At 38.2% G+C, this 26,512-nt stretch overlaps 1 protein-coding gene across 1 annotated transcript in view; it reads right to left on the bottom strand.

Moving 5' to 3' along the window:
- LOC139936339 (uncharacterized) overlaps nucleotides 1-26,512 on the bottom strand; it is a 75,164-nt gene that overhangs the window by 12,188 nt on the left and 36,464 nt on the right. The window contains exons 4-5 of the mRNA XM_071931138.1: nucleotides 9,080-9,196; nucleotides 1,362-1,478 (exon numbers count right to left, since the gene is read on the bottom strand). Of these exons, the coding sequence (XP_071787239.1) occupies nucleotides 1,362-1,478; nucleotides 9,080-9,196 (234 nt within the window). The remainder of the gene's footprint in view (nucleotides 1-1,361; nucleotides 1,479-9,079; nucleotides 9,197-26,512) is intronic.

Genomic DNA, 26,512 nt, shown 5'->3' with positions numbered 1-26,512 from the left:
TGCCAACCCATATTGGAAAACTATGGAAAGCCACAAGTGCAAATCAAGAAAAGATTTTATCATTTTAATTAAAACAAAACAAGTAGTTATGAGAGGTATTTTGTTTAATTGAAAGTTTACAGAAAATGTTGAATTTTATTAAAACATCTGTTTTTACGATTAAGTGTTTTACTAACATTCGGCCGACAATGCCAACCAAAAGAAAGAAAGGTCTAAAGAGATCAGTGGTACGCACGCTGTAGGCGTTGACTGAAGTGCATGCTGGTCTAGCTTGTGCTCGAGTTTGATCGCTAGCTAGACTAGCATGCACCTCATTCAAAAGTTAGCGCTTGTGCAATGGGTATTTGCGAAAGGGTCTACGTCGCTCCGATTGGCAAGCAATGGACCAGCATGTTTGTTAGGATTCAACATTTCAATCGTAGACAAAACATTTTTTTAATTACAACCTTATTATATCCTGATTTTATCACTCAATATGAACGCACAGTTCATGTCTTGCGTTGTATTCTGGTCTCATAAAACTGTTGATGTCTAGCAATCTACATTTATTTCTCAGACGTACCTTTTTCACGTTCAAAACGAACATGGGATTGTGTTTAAAAATCATACAGACCTTTGCTCTCCTTTTTCTTTGGCCGCGTTCAGCCGTCAATGTTTGTTTTTTGGCCCTTTTCCCCCCAAGTGTTATACGCAAACTCATTTCCTCATTGTTTACAAGGACATTGTTCTATTAGTGAGAATCCTTTGTTAAATCCACGAACTTCCGATTGCGCTATCAATCAAAATGACAACAAATCAAGGAACTAATCAGGTTTATGCATCGACTGTGAATACACACCGCCATGTTGCATTGCTCGTCAGCAAGAAAACACCGCTAGGCAGCTGGTTAGACTGCAGGGCGCACTTAGTTAAGTATCTATTTAAGGCTGTTACACGGTTCGGGTGAAAGTATGTTTTTGAGCACATTTCAAATAATTAGAGTCATTTAGTTTTCAGTGAACCTGTCTATGAACTTCCATTAGATTTGGGTCAAACACCCCAAAACAAACACACAAACAAACAGCAGTATTAAGCTTATAACGATTTCGGCGATCGGAATAAGCAACTATGATTTACAGGATCTGCGAATATTGTTTCTTTGACTTTGACAAAGTATTTCTGAGCGTTTGCGACGGGTTTTACGAGACTCAATACTCGGACCTGGCTATTTATATCCAAGCATCGACATGGTGGCGCGTTATTGAATATAACAGAAACAACGTCACACAGAACGTGCAGTGAAGAGACTACAATAACCATCTCCTACTGACCACTTCATTTGAACAAACTTGTGAGAAATGAAGACGGTTTGTATAATTTACCTGTACATCCCAGACCGTCTGGCAGCAGGGCAAGTCCATCGGGGCAAAAGCATGTGAAGCCATCTTCGAACTGAATACAACCAAAGGAACAGCGAGTACTAGAACAACGATCGTCACCTGTAAGTAAAACAGAAACATAATTAAATAGTTAGTGGGGAAGGTTTTTGGAACATTATTATAAAGGGTACGATATACACATTTTTGCTATAACGACACCATCAAAATGCACACGATATAAGTAAAAGCTATACAAAGCGAAGCTAAATACATTTTAAGCATGCAGGGATCAGTAATAGTCATTGTGGTTTAAATATTTATAATCAAAGTGTGAAGTTGATAAGTCAGCCCCAAACATGAATAAAGACCCAAACATGAATAAAGACCCCAAACAGGAATAAAGACCCCAAACAGGAATAAAGACCCCAAACATGAATAAAGACCCCAAACATGAATAAAGACCCCAAACAGGAATAAAGACCCCAAACCATCCACAATCAAAAACTAGACTAGTTGCATCAATTCATAGAGTCAAAAACAACTCTCATTTTAAACCAACTCGCATGTCAGTATAGGTTTGTCTTATATTATTGGAATGACTACTACATAGCTATAACGTCAAACTAACTTTTGACTTTCTCGCTGTCAATTAATGCTGAGTGATCACGAATCTTTTAATACAAAGATGATGAGACATAAAAGTATAAATCTTTCATCAGAATTGGCCTTGATCACGAGGTAACACCCAGGCATCTGTGAAATGTCTCAGATCGAATTATCTTTATTGCTCCAGACTTAGCAATAACATGACTTGAGTAATGTTCAAATGTTAACCTCCATCAATGTTGTCATAAAACATTAGAGGTACATTGTATATTGACATACATAATAATGACAATTCACTAAGGCATGACCTAACAAAGGGTGGTTGAATGTATAGTGGTCAAAACTAGATATAGATAAATTAACACTGGAACAAAATAAGTAACAATACAGGGTTTTTTTTAACTAGAAAGGGTGCAATGTTATGTTTACTGTCTTGTGTTTCCAAATGTATTGTACGATAACGCCTCCATGTTTACCCACACAAGCGCCCTCAGTTGATGTCATCCAGTTTGGTTGCAAGGCAGGTCCTTTAATATCAAGAAGACGTTTTATCACCCCTTTTAAGTGGTAGATTACCGTCGGAATCCCTTAGGCAAACTTAGCATTAGTCATGTTGTAATTAGTGGCCTTAGTTAGTTTCCCAACTATTATCAACAACTATGGCTAAGCTGATAGCCTCTAAGCCAAACATTCCAAGAATTCCGGCCTTGGAGTGTGCTCCGTCGAATTTTACACATAGCTTGGTTTGTGGTCGAGTTCCGAGACTGGAAAACCAAACTGTTAGAATATTTTTGTGAAAACAAAATATGTATATCATTTATATTTTTAATGCATTTTTAAGGGAACCTTACCTGCAGAAAATCAAGTATAGTACTAAACTACCAGAATTTCGTATAATTTAATAAGATGCATGTTAGTAACCAGTAACTTCCTTAAGGATACTTATTGAAGTGACTTAACACAGTAAACCATTAAAAAAACAAAAAAACATGTACATAACAACAAAATATAAAGTACTGTTCAGACACAAACAGAGGTATATGCGGACATGAACTTATTTAATTGCCTTTATGAATTCAAGACACCCGGATTTCGGTTTGGGTACGTTACTGGAAAAGAGGGTCTATCTGAAGCCAAATGAGTGAACATCCCTTTACACAGTACTAAGGAGTGTCCGAAAACTGTAAGATGGAGTTCATCATCAGTTCAATCAAAGGGTCCCAGAGCAGGAGGTTTTCGGAAAGGGTGGCGGCATCCTCACCGACCTTCCTTTAGGGATTCGCTGCAAAGCTAAGATTTTATAGTTATTTTTTACAAAAAGATGAACAACATGAACAATTCTAAATGGTTTCGACTTTATGGAATAGTCCTTAAAGTCTATTGTGTTTTGTTGTTTGTTCGTTTTGAATGGTTGTTTGTAACAGCCATGGATTTCGAGCAACCTTTGCGGAATACAACTAAACAAAGGAATAACAAATATAACAAACCACACATCCTTATTTGGAGCAATATTCAAAAACAAACGAAATACATTGAAGAAACAAAAACCCAAACTAGTTAATTACCTGAATTCCAAGGCGGGAAAGGTAGTTTAAAAAAATAAATGAGGTTAGAATGTGAATCAACATCTATACCATCAAACTAATAATCCAATCATGAATTAAACATAGACGATGAATGTGGAAATGTCAATTATAGAGTAATGGAAAACATTGTCACTATGAATCATGTAATTGAACCATCCTCATTTGTTTCTAGTTTTTTGTTCACTTTATTTTTTCTAGGGGATGATTTATTTTGAATGTTCGATGTATTATCCTGGGAAATAATGTTTCCTTCCAGTCAGAAGAAGATCTTCAGTTTCAATTAAAAAACGATCTGAAAACATAAATTAAAATACAATCGAAGAATGTCTGACAAATAGTTTATTTTGTATTATTTTATGTTTTTTGCGGAGTGACTGAACTTTTCTTTATTTGTGATGACCAGAATGTGAATAACATTGACCGCTGAGGTCATTGTATTGTAAAGAAAACTTACAAGTTTTCTTTACGGAAAAAAAGGGCTTGCCTTAACTATTTTAACTGTTTTAGCTTTCATTTTATGGTTACTTATTCAGTTATACTATTACACCACAGTCTGACATTATTAACACAAAGTCAGTGTGTAAAGGGTAATTAGCCCAAAACTAATGACGTGATCCCAGTCACGCAATACAATTATAATTAATTAAATGTGTGTTGGATGTTGGGGCATAATATAGTTCTTATAAGGCAGTGTTACAAGGGCTGCGGTAATGTTATCAAGTTTGATGCTTCGTCAGTTTCTTCTCACTGAGTATTATTCACGCAAGATAATTTCAAGTTCCCGTTACGCATTCCTCGAAAGTCACGCGAGAACCTTCCCAAATCCCTTAAATAAGCATCACTTATTGACACGACTTGGTTTTTTCGAATATGAATAAATAATCTCCCTCATCCTACGTCATTCCCGAAGGACTTGCCATTCTGTGAATAAAACCAAAAGCCAGTGGTACCAGTCACCAACTAAAAGTAGAATCATCCACGCCTATGGTGTATGTGTTGTGTATTGAAGACACGCCAATCCCAGCATACACAAAGTTTTTTACCAAGTTCCCAAACATCCAGAAATAAAACTATGCTTGCGGTTATATCCTCAAAAGATTAATATTGAATAACTGGATGAATCTCAACTCACCATGTTTGGCATTAATGGATAATGATTAATGACGACTAATTTTGTATAAATCTTCCCAAACAGTATACCAACTGCCAGTGTATTTAGTACAAGAATAACAAAACTCACCAGCGGGTCAGTCTTCTTGTATATATTTTTGATGGAATTTTGTCTGGTTTTGTTCGTCTGTGGTTTTCTCTTTTCTGTTGGTGTGATAGTTTGTTAGGATTTTATCAGTTGAATAACTATAAATATGCTGTTTTTTGTTTTGTTTTTATTGCTAGCTCTTTTCTTTAGTTTGTGTGATTTTTATTTTTCGTCAGGCATCTAATTAGTACGTTTCATTTCATTTCCGATGTTTATCAAACCGAATAATATGATATTGATCTCAATATTTCCCCTTCACAATCTGGCACTTACTTGACAATGAATTTCATCACAATAAATACTGCCGTTTGTTTCACCACACCCCTTGAATATCATAAATTTCAAGTAGAAATACGAACAATTTGGAAAACGCAAAGGAAAATATGAAAAACAAACCATGAAGTGAAATGATATTGTTCACTTGATAGAAAAGCACCAGAGAATCTCACGGTAATTGATTGTTGAAATGTCTTGTGGCCCGTGTCAGTTTAACGTGCCAACCCACAATCCCGGCGGATCATTATCGTTTGCACGCCCCTTGAACACATTCTTGCTTGGCCGTGCGAGCGCGCTCATTTCCTGGGGACATCTCGGTAATCCCGCACTCGGCAATCCGTGGATTTGTGGCGTTAAGAAATATTCTCGGGCGATAGAGCGCGATTTGTACTGTCGAAAGTTTTCCTGGACGGGATTACACGTCACGAAACGAATAAAATAGGCTACGCCTCGACTTTATGACGTGACAACAGTAGAGTCTTATATGCAACACAATTAATAATTGATCGAGTTAGGCCTTTTCCATAAAAATGCATAATTGATAGTTTGTATTTTCACAATCGACGTTGTATCGAGGCGCTGCTGAAATTGCGTCGCACAAAGGGGGCGAGGGCAGGTTGATCACAGAGAAAGGAACACGGATGGACTGATAGAGAGCACCGCAAAGAAAACAACTCACAAAATCTTATAATTTATTTATAACAAATTTCAGAACCACATGCGTATATTGGCTCATGCGTATAGGACCTGACTACTAAAAGCGGAATAAAGATAATGGGGATGGGCCAAGGTTATATATAAGTGTACATCATAACCCGCAAGTAGGTCAAAACAAATGAACCAGGAAGTTTAATGACGTACGGAATAGTTGACACTTGATAACAGGCTTTAGGCTTGATATCGTAGATAGCAGTGTACTTTCTATATCAACATTTCCTTTGTCTTGTCTTACACAGTTTACTCTGATAAGCGCGTTATCTTTGGCTCGAGTTATAACAGTTTGATCTCCGCTTGTTACGCAATCTATATTGATCACAACAGCCACACACACACTACTTTAATCTGGACACTGTTTGTCCACTACCGTTGAGGGCGTGCTTTGGTATCCTTGCCCTTAGGTGGTACAACGAGCTCGTGTTTCTCCGGTTCAGATTAATGTAATCGTTTCATCGGTTGGATTGCGCTCAAGGTTTGAGTAAAAGGTGAACTTCGCGAGCAATAGCAAATGAGACGTCATCATGTCGAATTCAAACACAATCGTCCAATACGGCGAACATTCTATTTAAAACGTTATTTGTGTACAATTGACAATAGGCGTGAGTGCCTAAATCTAAGATTAAAATTGTAAGCTTTGACAAAATATGGTAGAAGAGTGAGGATTTGCATTATTTAGGTTAGCCCTGCATAGGGCTCTTTCTCTGTCACTGTAGTATAATAAGAAAGTGTAAGACCGCCAGGGCTATATTTGGGTGTAAGACTCAATGTGAATGCAATCGAATCCATGAGTGTATTAACACCATTGCGCCCTATTCAAGTCTAGTGTAATAATGTTCAATGGGACAATCAATGTAAGGTACGAAAGGTAGATCAGTCTGCTTTGCCATGGAGGAAAGAACAAAGAACTACATTTGAGGGGAAGCCGACAAGTCTTAAATTGATTTGTAAACCTTTTGCACGATTCGTGTTCAGCTATAGTGACAATCGCAGGAATTTAGAAAGCCGAATGTTCGAAGCGATTCAAAGTATAGGTTTGAAAAGATCTGTAGCTTGCGTTAGATCTTGATGATGAGAGAGAATTTGTAGTCAGTTGTGATTGACTCACTGCGTGTTACATTGAAAACTAGGAAGGTCAAAGACTCGAGAGTTAATTTTGAGACTTGAGGCAAGACTAAGTGAAGTACAAAGTTTCAATGTTGGTGCCCTACGGAGTTAACTCCCCCACACGATGGTAAAGTTCGACCCGGTAATCAATATTGCACTGAGCACCCAGACCTAACATGCGATATGGGAATTCAAATTTTCAACTGAGAAATTTACATAAGAAACGGTTGATAAGACATTGGATATCCTGAAATAAACTTTTACGTGTAATCAAGCATTTCAGTCCAGGTTATATTTATTGTTTCTGATCATTTTATTGGCTTTTTCGGAGCAAGACGCTGTAACTACTATACGGTATGCCAATGGGGGAAATGGCGCAATCATGAGCTTCGGTTTTGTTCTTTAAATTGTCCATAAAAATCGTTGGGTGGCAACAGTATTTTATTCTTAAAACTAAATGAAAAATAGTCAACGAGGATTGCACTGTTAAACATTCATTAATTTGACACTGATTTACACGGCGCTAAACGGTCATTGTAACTTTTCTGATACCATGTTGTTGTTTATGTTGCTGTTTTAACTTTGTAAAGTAATGTCATCAAAATTAACTGTTTCTACGGAGAGAGAAGTGTTCCGAGGGAGATTTGAACTCGATTGATATCTCGTAATATTACCGGAGTTCACTGAACGACTGCATTTCACGATGGATATGGTAAAGTTCGAACCGGTATATATTGCACTGAGCACCCATACCTAACATGAGATATGGGAATTCAAATTTTCAACTGAGAAATTTACTTTAGAAAGGGATGATTAGACATTGGACATCAGTGACATTTAACCAGTACTCCTGCTTAATAAGAGAGAGGTGTTCAGAGGGAGATTTGAACTCGATGGATATGTCGTAATATTAACGGAGTTCACTGAACGACTGCATTTCACCTGCACTCTGGTTCGTAGCAGCAATCTTGCCTTTTTCGCAATCTATTCATCACGTTAGGTACACTGACATTCACCCTGGCAGCTCGAGTTACTTATCCATTCACGGAAATAAAGTTTTGGCAGTTTCTTATCAATTCAAGGAAGACGGCAGTTTATAATCCAGGTAGGTTTACGTGCAGTGTAATAAGACAGTATAGCTCCGTCGTGTCAACACAACATCTTGACATGTTTCTTGAAACATGTACCAGAGGATTGGCAACAAAATTACATTTTATGGAATGGAAAATGGGAAACGTACCCGTCTTTGGTTAAGCATTTTCAAACTGTGATGATTTGAATAAGAGTCTGATCAGAAGAGCACCCAATGCATTACAACGGAGGTTCACGCCACAAAGGTGTGTCGGCGGGGTCATGCGGTATAACTACTGTGGATTGTATACATTAAATACAGTGGACACTATTGGTAATTGTCAAAGACCAGTCTTCTCACTTGGTGTATCTCAACATATGCATAGAATAATAAGCCTGTGAAAATTTGAGCTCATTTGGTCGTCGAAGTTGGGAGATATGAATGAAAGAAAAAACACCCTTCTCACACGAAGTTGTTTGCTTTTAGATGCCTGATTTCGTGACCTCAAATTCTAAATATGAGGTCTCGAAATCAAATTCGTGGAAAATTACTTCTTCCTCGAAAACTACGTCACTTCAGAGGGAGCTGTTTCTCACGATGTTTTATACTACCAACCTCTCCCCATTACTCGTTACCAAGTAAGGTTTTATGCTAATAATTATTTTGACTAATTACCAAAAGTGTCCACTGCCTTTAACACTCCCACTTGTTTCTGGGCACTCTTTTTCGGTTTGTATTGTTACCTTGTGATAGTTATGCCTGTCTATACATGTAAGCCTTCATGTTTTCACTGATCTTTTGAGGCAGACACCTCCAGTCTTTACCTGTCAGCCTTCATGTTTTCATTGATCTTTTGAGGCAGACACCTCCAGTCTTTACCTGTCAGCCTTCATGTTTTCACTGATCTTTTGAGGCAGACACCTCCGCTCACTCGGTGACATTTAACCAGTACCCTGCTTTATTCAAACTATACTTATAACATGGTGTTGGTTGGTGTGGGTCTCCAATAGAACAATCCAATATCATAGCTGTTCTAACAACGCTAAGGGTTAAAAAATGTTTAGGTCAACATGCCGTTGGAACTAGGTCTAAAGTGACTTACGGCTGCAGGAAACACCGTCTTCAAGAAGAATGTATCCATGTTCACAGTAGCATCTATAACTCCCAGGTGTGTTCATGCATCGATGGGAACAGGGGCGGGCACTGCACTCGTTCAGATCTATGGAGAGAAATATAAACAAATCAATGATATTATAACGCTAATTAATTAACTTAACATGTCTATGGACAGAAATATAAACGAATCGTTTATATTATATCGCTGATTATTAACTTGACTCATCTATAGACAGATGAACATATTCAGTCATTGATCATTGTTATTAACTTGATTGGGTTAGTTTACAACACAAATCTTCTGAATCACAGCGGCACAAATCGAAATAATTTGCCATTGATGGATATGCGATTCCTTTTCAAATTACAAACAACACTATACCATGTGTCACATCATACGTTTCCCCTTGTATAAGTTTGAAGACAACTTTGCGAAGCTTCACCGTGTAACACGAGAGGCTGAAGTATTTGATGACCATTTACCCTTCCTATAGTTATATCCATAAGAAGTGGCGGGGAACTGTTTGTTTACACCAACGATCCTGCTAGCACTTTGTGTTCTGGAATACTTAACATCCAACGCGGACCATCATACCTGCTCCGGACAATCGTGTATTCCTGAGTAGCAAAACAGTGTTCCACCTTTATGTCAACTCAGTTCTTCCCATTTTCTCTCAGACATTATTGGATTGTCGGGACCATTGTTTTAAATAATGGTTTCGGATGTTATCGGTCTGACACAGTAATATCCCAAGTTATTGCAATTACCAATACTAAATACAGAGTTTGTTTCTGTTCCAATTAGTATACACCACACGCATCAGTGGCACCTTTATATACATGGGCGGGGGGGGGGGTCAAAAGGGGAGCAAGCTTAAAGAAAATGCCGATTAGAAGGTTAGTTAACCATTTAAGAGTGCAATAAATGTTTCAAAAATTCGACCACAATGTAGCGGAACGCAATGTCACTGAGTGTGGGTCCCCTAAGGCGTCTTATTAACCCATGATTGCGACGGGTTTTATGCATCAATGGGAATATCAATGGCATTCAATCGTCAAGGGAACCTTAATCGCCGTGTGTTTGTAATGTGAAACCATATTAAGTTACATACCGTATTCATTATGTGCCATTGTCGGAAATGGATACCAATAAACGTGAACACTTTACCGTAGAGACAAATCTCTTCAATTTCACAGGTGGGTCTCCTAATATTCACTGTCTCTCATAACTTATTGATGGTTAATGGTATGTAATTGCCATAACGACCAGATGAGGGTTTCCTCTGTGACATTAAAGTGATAATCACCTCCTATTTATTAATACTAAATTGGATTAGCCAACAGAAAAAAAACGCTCATAATACGTCATACCAGTACAAATCCTCCAGAGAGATGACGTCTACAATACTCAAATCTAAAATGTAGCTAGCATTTTGAAGACACTCAAGTGAAATAAGCTTCCTGATAACATCTCTAGAATCAAAGCGTCAAATCTTCTCGTCGCTAATTAATGCGAGTACATATTTTGATAAATTTTTCACGTTTTTATGGCGTGTTTATTGAAAATTCATTTGCCCGTGACAGTTTATCCATTTTGATTGGAGGAAAATACATCACGTGGCCGTGTTTAAACGCGTCACATAAACACAGTGTAAGAAGTGTTTAAACCAAGGCGTGTTCCAATCGCACGGCCATGACCCTGCCTACTCTCGTATTCCCTTATTAAAGACTGGGAATTGATTACTATTCTAAAAGCCAATAATGAACTATCCCTTAAAAATAGCTAGAACCAACTATTATTTTTTAACAAAGATGTAACAAAAAGGTGATATTGCATTTTGAAATGCGTGACAATTTTCTAAGATGTGATGATCTTCCATGCACGCGGCTAAGTAAATAAAACAGTTGTTGGAAATTAATAAAACATTCATTTACCAGCGGGATAGTTACAATAACACGGTCACAAGATCACACATTGGTTAAGTGGATTTTTGTTTGAAACGCATTATGTTTATTGTTCATACCTTATTCACAAAATGTTGTCAAGTTTTTAATTGCAAAATGAAAACGGTGAAAGGGGTGGGCGTAGCCTAGCATCACGTCATTTTGTCAAAGGACAAAACAAAGGACTCAAATGAACGCTTCATCAGCTGTAAATGTACATGCGTCATCAAATGTTTTGGAAAATTTAAAACGATACAGGCAACAAGCCAGATAAAACCAGGTTGGTTTTATCTGGCTTAAAATCCCAAAGCTTGGTTGCTCAAGGTATCATCTCCTAGTTACAGGACCCTTCAAAAGTAGGTTACTGGACGAGGATGGTAAACTGTAAGGTTGACTAAACAGGAGGGAGGGGGGGTGGGGTCTGTAAGACTTCCCTAATAGGACACCGCCTTTTAAACGTACACACACTGTACGCTTGCTCTATATAGCCCGGGCCTATGTAGCATTAAACGTAGTCCGGTGTGGCGGTTTCAGTCTTCCGCCGTGTTCAGTTTTCCGGGTGACGTAGCCGGACATTTCAGCACGTTGTTCGAACGGTTTTAGCTTTCCGGCGTGTTCAGTTTTCCGGGTGACGTAGCCAGACAAAAATACCGCCGCGTGTACCCTGGCGTGTACTGTAGTTCAGTGAAATAAAAATAAATAAATAAATAAATAAATAAAATAAAATACGGTAATAAATAAATAAACTAAACCAGAATAATAAAAACAATTCTTGTGATTCTCCGACGCTCCTTCGTTATATGTACCACTGGTTAAATACAGGATAATTTTGCTTGGTCTTCACACCAAATTATCGCATACGAACCACGCGTTCGCCGCTCGTTGTACTCGTGGACGCCACCATGACAGCTACCGGAGAGTGTAACACGGATGACTCAATACGGCACTACAAATTGACTACTTTCGCTTGCTGTGCGCAGGCATCGCATGACGTAATGCTACCGTACTTGATCATTCGGAAAACTGAACACGGCGGAAAGTTGAAACCGCCACACCGGTTTAGGCCTACTCTCAGATTGGGTTACATTTAGATCTTGGGTTACATTTAGGGTTCTGCCCAACATCAGTACAAGGTTAGAATAAACAACAAACTCCAATCTGTAATCGCTAATAAAAAATAGCAAGATTATCAAAGGAATAGCTGTGGGAAATTTCCGGTGGCGCAGCATGAAGTAACCGAAATCAAACTGTCAATGGCAATGAACACATATCTTGAGCAATCAGAAGGTATACATTCGTAAATATAAAAACTCCGACCCTACGCTGTAGGGCCTAATGAGACGCGTGCCATTCACACTATGTATTTTTAACCTTTCTTGAGTTTATTGAGATTCAATTAGCGATATTCCAAGATGGCCTTGGGGTCAAATCATCACGATATAAGGAGTTATTTGTGGACTCTTTGAAACACAATAGTTAGTTAGATTATTTACAAACAATGTAAAATGCCAAATGCAGTTCGACAGAAGACCTATCATGTTCCTTTCAATTTGAAATCGCATATCAAGACCCGAAGATATGCTGATGGGCAACAACTATTTGTTTATTAAATTTGTAACTAGTATTCCAAGACGCCTAAGCTGATTTTTTTTAACACTTAAATTACTGGAGGGAATTCAGATCCATAACAGCAGACAAACTTCAGCCACAGTCCAGCATGAGGTTTTGCAACAACAACTTATAAACAGTTCGCCGTGACAGGCTTTACTAGCGCACCAAACACTTCATAATGATTTGTACCAGCTATCGTAAAGTTGGGATCATTTATTGTCTCCTTTCTTTAGGAATTCTTCTGCAATGTGGAATTTTTCTCTCTATGATATTGACAGCGTACACATTGACATGCTTATTGTTTGTTTTTAATCGTTAATTATCTCTGTTTAAATTTGCATTTCCTACTCAAACGTGTTTGCAAAGAAAGAGTAATAAAACAACCATTTGATTGACAATTGATTGATTAGTACCGCTCGTTTGATGTTGTTGAAAATGCTGCTGATTTTTGGTGCTGTTGTTGTTGTTTTTGTTAACGTTGTTGTTGTTTTTGTTGGCAGTGTTGTTTTCGGCCAACCCGAACCATTACTGGACCACCACTGTGTAGTTTCGAGCCCGTTGAATAACCTTCTTGTCCAAGTCAGTTCGTGTGACCTCAATACAAACGGAATGCATTCAACGCCAAAACCCAATCACAATCAGATTAAAACCAAGGAAGACGGCTGGAGAAGAAGGCCACGGACATTACAGCCCACCTGTGATCACCATCATATATCAAACACTATCCAATCCAGGGTCGATGACTTCCGAACTACGTTCAGACCAAGCTCAGCTAGTCTCTTTAACATCCACTTTGGTAGAAACACCACTCTCGGCATTTTCTTTAAAGCTAATGTTGAAACAGTGGTGTGTCAAATACCATATTTGAACTTAGGCCTATTAATAAGATTCAACATGGCACATGAAATACAAAAACAATAACAGTTAAGACAAAATAGGTCATTGGGGTCACAATAACAAACACATGAAATCAAACTCATTTGTTTCAGAGCGTGTCAGAGAACAACGAGTTTTGGCTTCGCGAGCTCAGAAGTAAAATGTTTTACTAATTTATAAATAATAAGTCAGATGAAATTGCCCATATCATGTGCGAAAATCGGTCAGCATTATAATGTTGTCCATTATTTCACCAATGTTTTCCACACGCTCCAACCCATCAAATATTTCATCGACAAATAAATGACAATTCGTTGATAACCACAAGGTTAAACTAGGCATTGATCAATGGCATAACCTTTACTGCATGCTAACCCTAACCATGGCCACACACACTATAAGGCGACATGTAATGGCAAATGGAACTAAACACCAATACTAATGTTCTGGGATGAAATATCTGTTTATTTAGGGGCACATTTGTGAGGGGAGGGGGGGGGGGTGCTTCGAGGGTCGCAAACGCTATCTTAGAATAAAAAGGTTTGCTGATAACGGATTAAAAGGACTTAAGGCGAACACATTGCATTAATGTGTTGGTGATGGTTCAGGGTAATTAAATTCAGTTCAAATCACCAACGTTTTGTTTCAATGTTCCTCAATCAAAATAAATAATAACACAAACAAAAGTATTACAGGAATTTTAGGCAGTGCCTAATAATGTAATTGGGTGCCAACTCCCCACTTATACCCCAGCTCCTCTTCACCGCAGCAAAGCATGTTGCTGCACTTTTAACATATTATCGTGTCAATTAAGCACATAGGATTATACTTATCATGCTAGCGCTATTCTGAGTTATCAGGATTAGTAAACAGCTAATTGGTGTTATTGTTTTAGGTTAGATGTATTATGGTAGTAAGTTTTTTTTAATTGTTTTAATCAAACATTCAGAACATATTTTGGGGTTTAGAATTCGTTGTTGGTGTTAACTGATTACCACTGTTCAATCACAATCCACTTTCTACCTCGATTGACTGATGAGTTGCTGTACTAATTATAAACATCCGTTAATCATCCATAGATCTAAACCGTCTCGCTAGTCATGACTTCTGATTGCATTAACTAATTAATGAACAATAATTACAATTGCCGTCCAAACTTGATACAACATGAATTCAATCAGTTAGAGTCAAGATACGACACCCAGGACTTGCAATGCACTAATTGTTTCAATACTTCTCATACTCGACTGTTGCATCGACACATTCCTTCCCAACTCGCGTATGCCACTCAATATGAATTCCGTAAGGCAGAGTTCGCCTCAAATATTCCGCATCTTCTTGTGCCGTTGATTCGCCATAACTTCCCCGTCAGCTCACTGCTCTAGCGGCCTCTGACCTTGCCTCGGTGTTGGGACACTCGTCTCTAACTTATTAATAAGATAGGTGTGTATTGATACACTTGCATATGTGGATGACGATGAAATATTAATGGACTAGCCGTGTCATCCTAATATGGCCCCAAATGACGAACATCTTTGCAATGACGCCCATCGATGGTCAAGCTAGAGCAGACTTTAAAGGAAAGATAAATTCCTTCTTCAAATCTAATCTCATTTATTTATTGATTGAAGCGCACTTTGGTTTGTTTTAATACAAACCTCTAGAGGTTTTACCTAAACAAACGTCATGCGCAAATTAGACTGTAATTCAGACTTTAATCAAGCTCAACTGTTACACAAATAAATGCTCGATCGGGGATTTTGCTCTTCTAAGTACTTTCCACAATGTTAACAGATTAATTATGTTGGATTCTGACTTAAAATATCCAGTTGTAAGAACCGAAACAAAACAAGCTGACGAAAAAACAGGCTTCAGATGTCTTTTTAAAAAAGATATACAGTGTACCAAGCAATCAATTCCCGAACTTAAATCGTATCATATTCATTTTGGAAAAAAAAGAGAGAACAAAAAAGCGAGTTTTAAATAGTATTTTGTAGTATGGTTTCCATATAAGAAATCAAAACTAAAAACAGAATTTCAACTAAAATAACGAGCTTGATAAAACGTGTTCTGCATTTCCTTTAAAACTAGATTCAGACGTCATCATCTTCAAGTATGACATCGACTACATTCCAAGACGTCTCAAGAGAATTTGTTATAACTTTATACTATACAATCATGACACACAGACTGCAATATGCTCCTCATTCCATAACCATCATCCTATAATCACTAAGTTATCAGGCAAGATATGATTTATGATGCGGGCGGTAACCATTTTGATTTGAGGCAGAGTTTAGCATTGATAAGATTGTCCTTTCAAAAACCTTAGCTATTGATTGGCTTGTTTATAATTACTAAAAGGCCAGATAGATCCGTAATTACAGATTTTCTACATTAATCAATAGCTACAATAATTTACGACGGTAAAAAGTATTATCTGTCAACAGAAAATGTTTTGAAATGATGATGTACATCTGTTATAAAGCATTTATCTTTTGAGCAGTCCAAGCTGTATCATATGCACTTTAAGTGCAAAAGTTCAGGTTTCATTTAGTGCCAAAAATGTTGCTGGGCACTCTATTTATAAATTAAGTTATACGATCGTTTGAAAAAGGGCGTTATGTGGCAGGCAGTTAAACTGAATATTCGATCAATCAGCGAGCAAAAAAGGACAATTCCACTACTAAGTTATGGGACTCCACGGTCACCCGTTTGGAAAGTCTCGGGTCAACCTTTACCGACTATTTGTCCTCGTGACATCCAACAAAATGTCAAAGATAAGGACAGTTTTAATAAAATCAAAAAGAACAAAAATATGTACCAACAAGAGATGCAATTGTGAACGAATTAAGTAACACTTGACTGTATTCGTTTAGATCGATTCCATCGCCACTTCTACTCTCGATCCAACTGAAGTAAAGGTCAGTTAAAAGCATTGGACACTTTTGGTAATCACTCACAACAATTGCTGGTATAAAAACTTACTTAGGAACGAGCAATGGAGAGCTTTTGGTAACATTAAACATTGTGAGAAAACTTAGGAACGAGCAATGGAGAGCTTTTGGTAACATTAAACATTGTGAGAAATGTCTCCCTCTTAAGTCACGTAGTTTTTGAGAGAGAGGTAATTTCTCACTCAAATATTAACATACTTTAGACCTGCAGTTTTGATTAGGCATCCGAAACCACACAAATGTTTGCAAAGGGTGTGCTTTCTTTCACTACTCTTTTGCAACTTCGATGACCAATTGACTTTTCATAGACTTGTTAGTTTGTGCATATGTTGTGACACACCAGATAGAATGCTGGTCCTTGACAATTACCAAAGGTGTCCAGTGCCTTTAAAAATCAAGCTTTAATTTGAATTGTTTGATTCGTTGAAGGTTGTAACGTGAAAACAAGGAGAAGTGTCTGTAAGGCTACATAAGGAACTGCATCGATAAAACAATTTCGCAAGAAGAGTCGCGAGCCAGACTCATCGATTCGTTAACTGTCTGGCCAAATTCCAATATCAAATTGTCCTATGTGCGGCTTGTGATCTGTGACCCTAAATCTTCAAACTGTCTGATATGATGGTATCCTATTTATGCCTCGAAGAAATTGCATCGGTTTTGGAGAGAAATGTAATGCCTTTAAGATTGACACACCGTGTGGGCAACGCCCTTTAGAGTGAGGGTATGCCTTTGTTGCTGCAAAACTACCATAACAAAACTACTTGGTCAACACCAATGGTTTTTGGTATTAAACAATACGATGTTAACCATTGCACCCTTTGAAGAAATGAAGTTTGAATAACCAAATAGAAAACCCCAGAAGGACCTCGGGCACGTTCTGAGGCACTTAAAATCGCACAAGTTTGTCATTATACGCATACTAATTAATATGTTGGGATACATAAATAGAGGATACTGCTCTAAAAACTTTGACGTTACCAAATGTATAATCTGACCTCAACATCAACACTGATTTTTGGTTGGTTGGTTGGTTGGTTGGTTGGTTGGTTGGTTGGTTGGTTGGTTGGTTGGTTGGTTGGTTGGTTGGTTGGTTGGTTGGTTGGTTGGTTGGTTGGTTGGTTGGTTGGTTGGTTGGTTGGTTAGTTGGGTGTTTAGTTGGTTGGTTGGTTGGTTGGTTGGTTGGTTGGTTGGTTGGTTGGTTGGTTGGTTGGTTGGTTGGTTTGTTGGTTGGTTGGTTAGTTGGGTGTTTAGTTGGTTGCCTGGATTTGGGGTTGAGAGTAAACGTTAATTTATCTCCAAACGTGTTCGGTTGCATTTTGTTCTCGTTAGTAACTTGTGTTCCTCGTACCGTGATGTGCAACGGTCGTCAATTGTTCGTGGCAAGTGTGTAAAATATTCTGAATTGATCAGAAATTGCAATTATAAAGGCGTGTCTTCAAGGCACTACCGGTAACAATTAGTGGCCACTTGATCACCCATTTGTTCCCTAGTTAGGAAATCGATGGGCCAGGATTAATCAGTCACAAAAGTCTGACGGTTGAAGTCTTGTTGGATGATAATGATAGACACATTTAAAATAAAAACAAGTGTTGGGTCATATAATTTTAACCCGTATCCATGTATCAGGGGTCAAACCAATTGTTAAGCTCAACACTCAGCAGAACCCAACTTCCGGGTCACATGGTCATCACGTGACTAATGTTGAACCATAACCTGACCCATATACCACGGGTCGATTTTGATCCGGATATTTTTTAAACACAACCGGCTGAAACATTAATTTGTAAACTGGAATAAACTAAACAACATCCATCCATTGACATTCGCCCCCTTAAAATCTACATCAATACAAAAGTGACGTCACTCAACACGATTCACCATTTAATTTCCTGAACAGCGATAACGATCACTAGTCTTGCACGGAGGTAGAACTTAATGTAGCAGAAGGAGCGAGGTTGTAACCCCGCAACATCACATTTAGGACCACTTGTTTACTGGAGAAACATTTAAAAGCTTAGAATAATCTGAGCAAGTTCTGTATATTCAAGTATTGACATGGATGGTAAACCGGGCAGGTGTTATACCCGCAATCTGAAGCTGATGTTTGGTCATCTTGTATAAAGAACTGCAGTATTCAACGACCAACAACAATAGTAAAAATCAACCAAACGTAATTACAAAAACATGACAGTCGTTGGAAAAAGTCATGGGGCTTCTGGATTGCTGATGTTGTTCACAGTAGTTCGACAGTCGACATAGTGGGGTATGGGTGTCGATAATGAATAGAGTGTCGAATGTTACTCATATAAAACATCAATCATCGGAACCAATTAATGATTCAACACCAATGCAAACCTCAACGACATTCTGATTCCACATTGCCACCTTTTCGATACTTTATCAAGCCGAAGCTCTTAAAAAGTATTTTCAAAATTCTTCGTTTCTTTTCTGCTTACCTCAATTTGTCAGAATTAAAACCCAATTAAAACGGAAAAATAATGCAGTTGAAATGTATTATTTGGATAAGTCAGCCCCGAAGAATCAATGAGGAAACTAACGCTTGGCCTTCTGGAAATAATACAAGGGCATCCACTTTGCCCAAATTAAACCGACCTCATTACTTTCCCGTGGCTGACATTGCTAATCATAAAATACTAATCTCTATTGTTTTGTTACCCTTGCTCCTGGTCCTGATCTCACAACATCAACAATACACAGCCTTGCATTCCTCCATGCCACACAGCCAGATTATTACTTAAAAGGAAACTCTTTTATAAACAACTCAATCCATTTAATTACAACGACGGTAAATAATCACATTATAAACACCGTCAATCTGCAGCCATATTGAACATGTCCCCTGTATCCATTAACAGCAATGACCACCGATATCCACTGTAGCAACATAAGGATCAGACTGTTTCAACCAATTCATCCTAATGTTCAATACGTTGATTTGAATTCGAGAAAACAAGATGGCGTCACTTCTGTAGAGGTTTATCCTTTTATCTTCGTGATATCTTCGAGAGCATGCATGGACAAACAAGTAGGGGTCTACCTCAAATCGGGATTAGTAGAGGATTTCAGATGACGGCAGCTGGATTTGATATAGAAAAAGAAGTACATGTCCCGACTCGTATCTGAGTAGAATCTCTAGAGTGGGACTCCCAGGAAGTCTGGAGAAAGTTACCAATCGGAAAGTTGCCGCCAAAAAGAACAGATGCCACACGTATGATCAGTTATGCATGTTGGCGACCTTCGTTTGAATTCCGAAACGGCTACCACATTATGTGTTCTTTTATTTTAACACTCGTATTGCTGAACATGTTAGCTGGAAAGGTCCGTACTTAAAGGTCCTTGCTAAGGGTCCTTGCCGTTATGGTTTCACCATAGACGTTTCACGTATGACATTTCTTTAAGTGTCACAAAACCACACACAGTATTTTCTGTCGAGTAGAACATGGATGTTGGCCATTTCAACGAGTAAGGCCGTATCGTGAACCACATCTACCTTTCATGAGTCAGGTGGAGGTGACGGAACAGGGAGTCGGCCTCCTGTTGGCTCTTTCCCTGTTTTCCGGATTGACGATCTTTGCTTAATAAATCTGACAATATCAGACAAATAAGCCTACATTGACAATGAAACAATATTCACAGCTACACACGATGTAGTTTTCCATATACAATTCTTTCTGCTGACGTTTTAGTAAAGAAGAAATGCAGTCCCAAAACGGATTTCCAATTGAATAAGAAATTTAGACTGAGCACAGTAAATCGAATACAATAAAGTTTTATTTCGAGCATCGAAGAAAAACTCATTTATCCACGGCAAATAGTGATGCGGTCCGCTAGGCCTCATTGTCTCCTTGTTTTGGAGACGCACGGTCTGGACTAATCATGATGCGTGTTTTAAAGGTTCTATCAATTTGAAGGACCAATCACAACCGGCGTGTAGGTCGATAACGCTTCGGTAAGCATTGTTGCAGTTCACTCTCTGTCTCGGCAACGGATAGAGAGGGTCAAAATAATTTTTCTCCCCACCCACCTCTCCCACAATAAAGACACATTTATATCAGCAATTGATAATATCACCCCCGACGATGATACACTAAAATCTGGATTAAGGTTGTTCTCTGCAAAATAGTTACAATGCTAACCAGTGATTAAATGATATATGGGGAAGGTTGTGGTTTGTAAAAACTGACTTAAATTATGATAAAATATAAATAATTAGCTTGAATTCATAGTTTCTTTCAGGTAGACTCCTATGAGAAATGCTTCGGCAGACGCTCGGAGCAGGTGATGTATTATGTATAGTCATGTGTACTTATAACAAGAGACAAGAATTAAGGTGTCAGCCATTAAATCTCATGTGCATGCTTATTTTTATTGCCAGGTCCCTTTGGCTTCACCGGTAATAGACACCGTGTGGTGGAGTCAGTGCTTTGGAGTAGACACTTCCAAACCCGTTTATTGGGATGCAATGTGTATTGTAAGTCCGCGGCGAACTTATTTGAATTGAATAATTCTTAGACTCCTGGTAGACATCAGGAAGTTCCTCAAGTATTATCACTGGAGGTAAAGAATTGTGTGTAGTGGCATTTTGTCCACTTTTGTTTTAACCTTTTGAGTTGGCTGACTCCTTTCATTGTTGAAATGTTTTCTGTTGAACGAAAGAGTAAAATTGAGAGAAATAAATTTTGACCCTGTCCGTGCTAGACAGCGAACAACAAATACTTTGTGTCATGAGTCTTTCATTATTTGTCCGGGATAATTTGTTGTTGTTTTTACTCCTAACAGCGATGTGTGTTAGCACTGTTTAATCGAGCTATGTGAAGACAACAAAACCATACCAACTCGGCTGGGATTCGAACCAACGGCTATTGCAATCCTAGAGCAGTGTCGTACCAACTATACCACATAGACTACCCGCAAGCCTCGGAGGCAGTTCGAATCATAAATAGTAGCAGCGGGTACCGCAACGACAGTAAATCGAGTCTGCTGTCGAGTTTTGCAGCAAATGCAGTGCTTCGAATCAAGGATCAAGGATTAAATAAACCAATACTTTCATGAATAAGTATCTACACATTTCAAGCTAAAAGCTATACAAGGATTTACAAATCATTTATTTGTTAGTATTGTTCTTATTTAGTAGGGGGGGGGGAGGCTTCAGCCTCTCAGGGCGAGTGAATGTAATGTACGCCTTCGTAATATTTGAGGTACATACATGAGGTATGTCACAATTATTCTAATCCAAAACGAGGCGATGGGCGCAGCCACTGCAATTGATGTGGGACGTGCGCCCATAGCCTCATTTTTGGTAAGAATTATGACGCCATGCATATTAAAGGAACACATTGCCTTGGATCGGACGAGTTGGTCTATGAAAAGCGTTTGAAACCGTTTGTTATGAAATGTATATGGTTGGAAAGATGTTTTATAAGTAGAATACAATGATCCACACAAGTAGCACTCAACATTGTACGGTTTTCATTTTACATCGCGGACTAACACGGTCGGCCATTTATGGGAGTCAAGTTTTTGACCCCCATAAATGGCCGACCGTGTTTGTCGACGAGGTAACACGAAAACCACGCAATTTCGAGGCATATTTGTGTAGATCATTGTATTCTACTTTTACAACATCTTTCTAACCATACCGATTTTATAACAAACGGTTATAGAACGCTTTTCAAAGACCAACTCGACCGATCCAAGGCAACGTGTTCCTTTAAGAGAGGCGTATAGATGGAGATATTCCCTTTCTAGAATTCACACATTATTTTGTAGCCTTCCAAGGAAGCCACGATGTGCTTTCTCACGTGCAGGTTGCAGATCAATATCGAAGTTGATGACCTACATAACGGGTAAAAACGCACGGCATTTTCGTGTTCCATGAGATTGGTTTAAGCAGGTGTATGTAGCGTTTGCTATCTCTATAGTTTAAAGGCAGTGGACACTATTGGTAATTGTCAAGGACTAGCCTTCTCATTTGGTGTATCTCAACATATGCATAAAATAACAAGTCTGTGAAAATTTGAGCTCAATTGATCATCGAACTTGCGAAATAATAACGAAAGAAAAAAACACCCATGTCACACGAAGTTGTGTGCGTTTAAAATGGTTGATTTCGAGACCTCAAGTTCTAAATCTGAGGCCTTGAAATCAAATTCATGGAAATTTTCTTCTTTCTCGAAAACTATGGCACTTCAGAGGGTCCCGTTTCTCAAAATGTTTTATACCATCAACCTCTCCCCTTTACTCGTTACCAAGTAAGGTTTTATGCTAATAATTATTTTGAGTAATTACCAATAGTGTCCACTGCCTTTAAGTTTCATCATCGGGCATCATCTCCCGGAAATGAAAAGTGGAACATCGGATGAACCAAATGTGACGGGAAAGGTCGAACGACGGACAAACACACTTTTACAAACACTTGCAGACAGACTACCGTTCTCATGTGGGTATAATTTTGATGGGCAGGTTTCTAAAAATGACGTTTCCGTTAGTGCTAGAAACATAACAAGTGTTTGTTTGCCCGTTATGGCAGATGCAAAACAGGTTACAAACATGGAGTTGTCGTCACATCGACTCATTGGACATGACACTTGTCATGAATCGTCACAGACTGATAGGGAGTTAATTAAATTGTTCCTTGACGTTCCGATGCAGATAGTTACACAGTCTCGCCGATAACATGACAAGATGGAAGTCGATCCAACAAGGTCCAAAATCCAATATTTCAAACAATGTTGGACTGATTTTCAGTCATTGTTTTACCATTAATAACAACAAGAAGTGTTTTCACAATCAGTTGGATTGGCAGTAAAAAGGCGTCAGAGAGAATATTGCTATGTTAACAAGTTTTGTTGAAATTGGATTAGTGTCGCCTTCAAAAAACAGTGAGGTTTGCTTAGTTAGTCTTGTTGCCAGAAATATAACCCTATAAAGATCACGGATGAAGTCAAGAAAAACCCAGGATGCAGGCAACGGTGCCTTTGAAACATTTTCCCGTATCGAATGATCTCATAACGGTGGGGTATCGTTTCCGAAGCTAAACATTGAGGTCGCGAAGGTGGGCCAAAAGGTTCAAGCTTAACCCTTAAGCATACTTTTATAAAAAGCTCGTCAAGTCAACTGGGAATAAGCGCGGGTTGAGCTTTTGTTTGGCATCGACTGTGTTGCTATGCCAGTTTTAGGTTGAAGGTTTATATTGTTAAGCTCTGTGTATTTACAAAAGCGGGTTCACTTTCAACTGAAGAGTTAACACTCACCATCGCTGTTCAAAGTGTGGGTGAACATTTTTCATTTATTTGAACGGGGGTCAAATCAGTTTCAGTAATGGTCTACTCGAACAATAAAACCCATGCTGTCACCACAAACGAAAGTGGTATCACACAAACTCAGCAGAGTAAACAAAAACAATCCTTTAAAAAAATGGACTTCGTATTATTTTTTTATTAATTTATTTATTTTTTATTTATTTTATTTTATTTTATTTTATTTTATTTTATTTTATTTTATTTATTTTTTATTTTTTTATTTATTTATTTATTTTTTTTTTTTTTTTGGGGGGGGGGGGGTGTTAGCTCCATTGAGACCCGTGAAATGTTATCACGTGGAAACAGTTGGAGTAAAACGGAAAACTAAACATGTTTGTTTCGTAATTTATATTTGTATGAATGTTCATAATATGCCAACTGTTTAATATTGGAGGTCTCTGAATGTTTCGCCCCTCACCTTTATATTGTTCCACTGATTTGTTCTAATCACTGAGCCTTTTGATTAGCAAACAACAATCGGTATATACATCACTCCACTGTAATACACACACTTTTTGAGCATTTCACACTCAACATTATCACGGTGCCTTTAAGCTAAATACTGAAGTCCAACTTTAAAAGGAGAGGAAATTATTTTCTTCCGATGTGATGAATCGATCATTCCGACACGGAGTCCCAAGAGTTGAAATCTGTTTCCTTCATCCACATTTACAAATACAGAAACCCGGATGCGATGGGCGTGTCTCAATGTATGTCAGCTGGAACCCTGTTTCCTTAGAGAAAAAAAGTGTTTTCATCTTAGAATGTTAAAACTGACAGGTTGTTCTTATACATATTAAACGTGAAACACCTCCCAAAAGAGACAAGGTCCATTATTAATGAACATAACACTCGTTAAATTTACAGCTCACGTATCGGGACAAGGCGTTTGATATAATATTTGGGATCATCATAAGCAATTATTCTGGTTCTAATCTTGGAAATGGCACCAATCCTCCAATATTCATTGCTAATAACCCTCTAGCTTTGATGCGAGCTGCAAGAACGGCTAGAGAGGATGAGTGGCCATCACCCCTCTCCCTTTTTGTCTATTTTTAAGAGTCACTGGTGGGATTTCCTAAACTCGAGATGGGAGTCAAACAACAGGAAAGGTATAATTAAATGTTTCTATGCTCCAGGAATCTCATGAATGATATCCACTTTTGTATCAATATATGGTGATGCATTTCTGTATCCGCTATATAAGTTCTCCTATAATCACCCAATTCAGCCATTTTGGTTGCAATGCGATGTTTAATCAACCTTTTGGCAGGGTATTCTTTTGGCAATTGCTCCACAAGTCAATAACCATACGAACTGGTTGGTAAAGAGCACTGGAGATTATCAAACATTGGTAAAGAAACGATCCCCTTCAAGTAACGTGTTTAAAGAGAAAGGGCAAATTTTCAACCCAACAATTTGAATATGAAACTGAAGCTTTTCTCGTCAGCATGGAAGCCTTTGCAACAAGGGTGTTGTTCTGTCTCTATTTTCCTTCAACTTCGCCTGACCAATTTAGACAGAGTTTTTATAGAATTATTATTTGAGGCACAAATAATTAATATGTTGAGATTCACCAAGTGAAGATAGTTGACAATTGACAACAAGTATACACTGCCTTTATGAATGGATAAATGAAAAAAGAGCTCAATATAGCCTACAGGATGGCCTACTTATACACTTAGCCCATGCAAAATGGATAGCAGAATCATAAATAATAGCCAATGTTTAGAGGTTGACGCGAATATACACCAAAGGGTGTTGTGTGGCTATACTTGATTATTTGTTGCAAATAGTCTTCAGATTCAAGTTTTGTTTATGTATATCATGTCCAGTAGTGAACTAACACATACTGACATATTAAGTAAACTAATATGATTCATGTTTGATTGACTTAGCCCAATACAAGCAAACACTTGATAACAGCTACTGTGCTCTTTTCCACTCGATGTTTTTGACATTGTCTGGCCTATCAAACTGCCACGTACTCGACAACGTCAAACTTTCCTTTTCTAGCTTGGATTCATAGTAATAGTATCGTCAAGCCCTTTGTCGAACCCGGTCACTGAGTCCCACCAGCGGAAACGATTAGAAAAACGTTTCCTACATTAAAGTTATAAGTGTTCGTGAGTACTATTTTAGCTGCTGCTATTTGATTACCCGTGAAATTCGATTTCCCTTCCTCCACTGCAAAAAGCTTTTGAAAAATACAAGCATGTCCTTCGCAGCTATAAGGTTATACCTAAAATAACTTCTTGGCCAAGGCGCTTGATTGTTCAATTCCGCGATGATATAGTCGCCGCCAGGCGCGGCAAGTATATTGAAACTAATCTTGATGGGAAAACACGTAGGCATATCTTTAACAGCTTTATGAAAATGGTCCAGCAAGGATTTTGTTATGATTAAGTTACTAAACACGTGTTATATAAGTGGTAACTACGAGTCCACTTATAAATGTGAAAAAAACTTACTGATAGCAAACGTATTACATGCAGAGATTGCCAGCTTCTCATTTGATGTCAAAGTTAACCAGGGTCAGAGTTCACGCAGACCAATCGTAATTTTCAGTTGACCTAAAGTGTTGTCAGGTTGTTTGTTTGTCCGATTCGGTTGGATTCGAACCCATGACGTCAGCAGTTTAAATGATATATACTTTTTATTCGGAATCGAAGCACTGACAAACACATCAAGATTAGGGAAATTGGTTCA

This window comes from Asterias amurensis, chromosome 4, assembly GCF_032118995.1.
Source record: "Asterias amurensis chromosome 4, ASM3211899v1".
Classification (NCBI taxonomy): domain Eukaryota; kingdom Metazoa; phylum Echinodermata; class Asteroidea; order Forcipulatida; family Asteriidae; genus Asterias; species Asterias amurensis.
The sequence above is the reverse complement of the archived record's forward strand: the minus strand, read 5'-3'. Positions and strand labels throughout refer to the sequence as shown.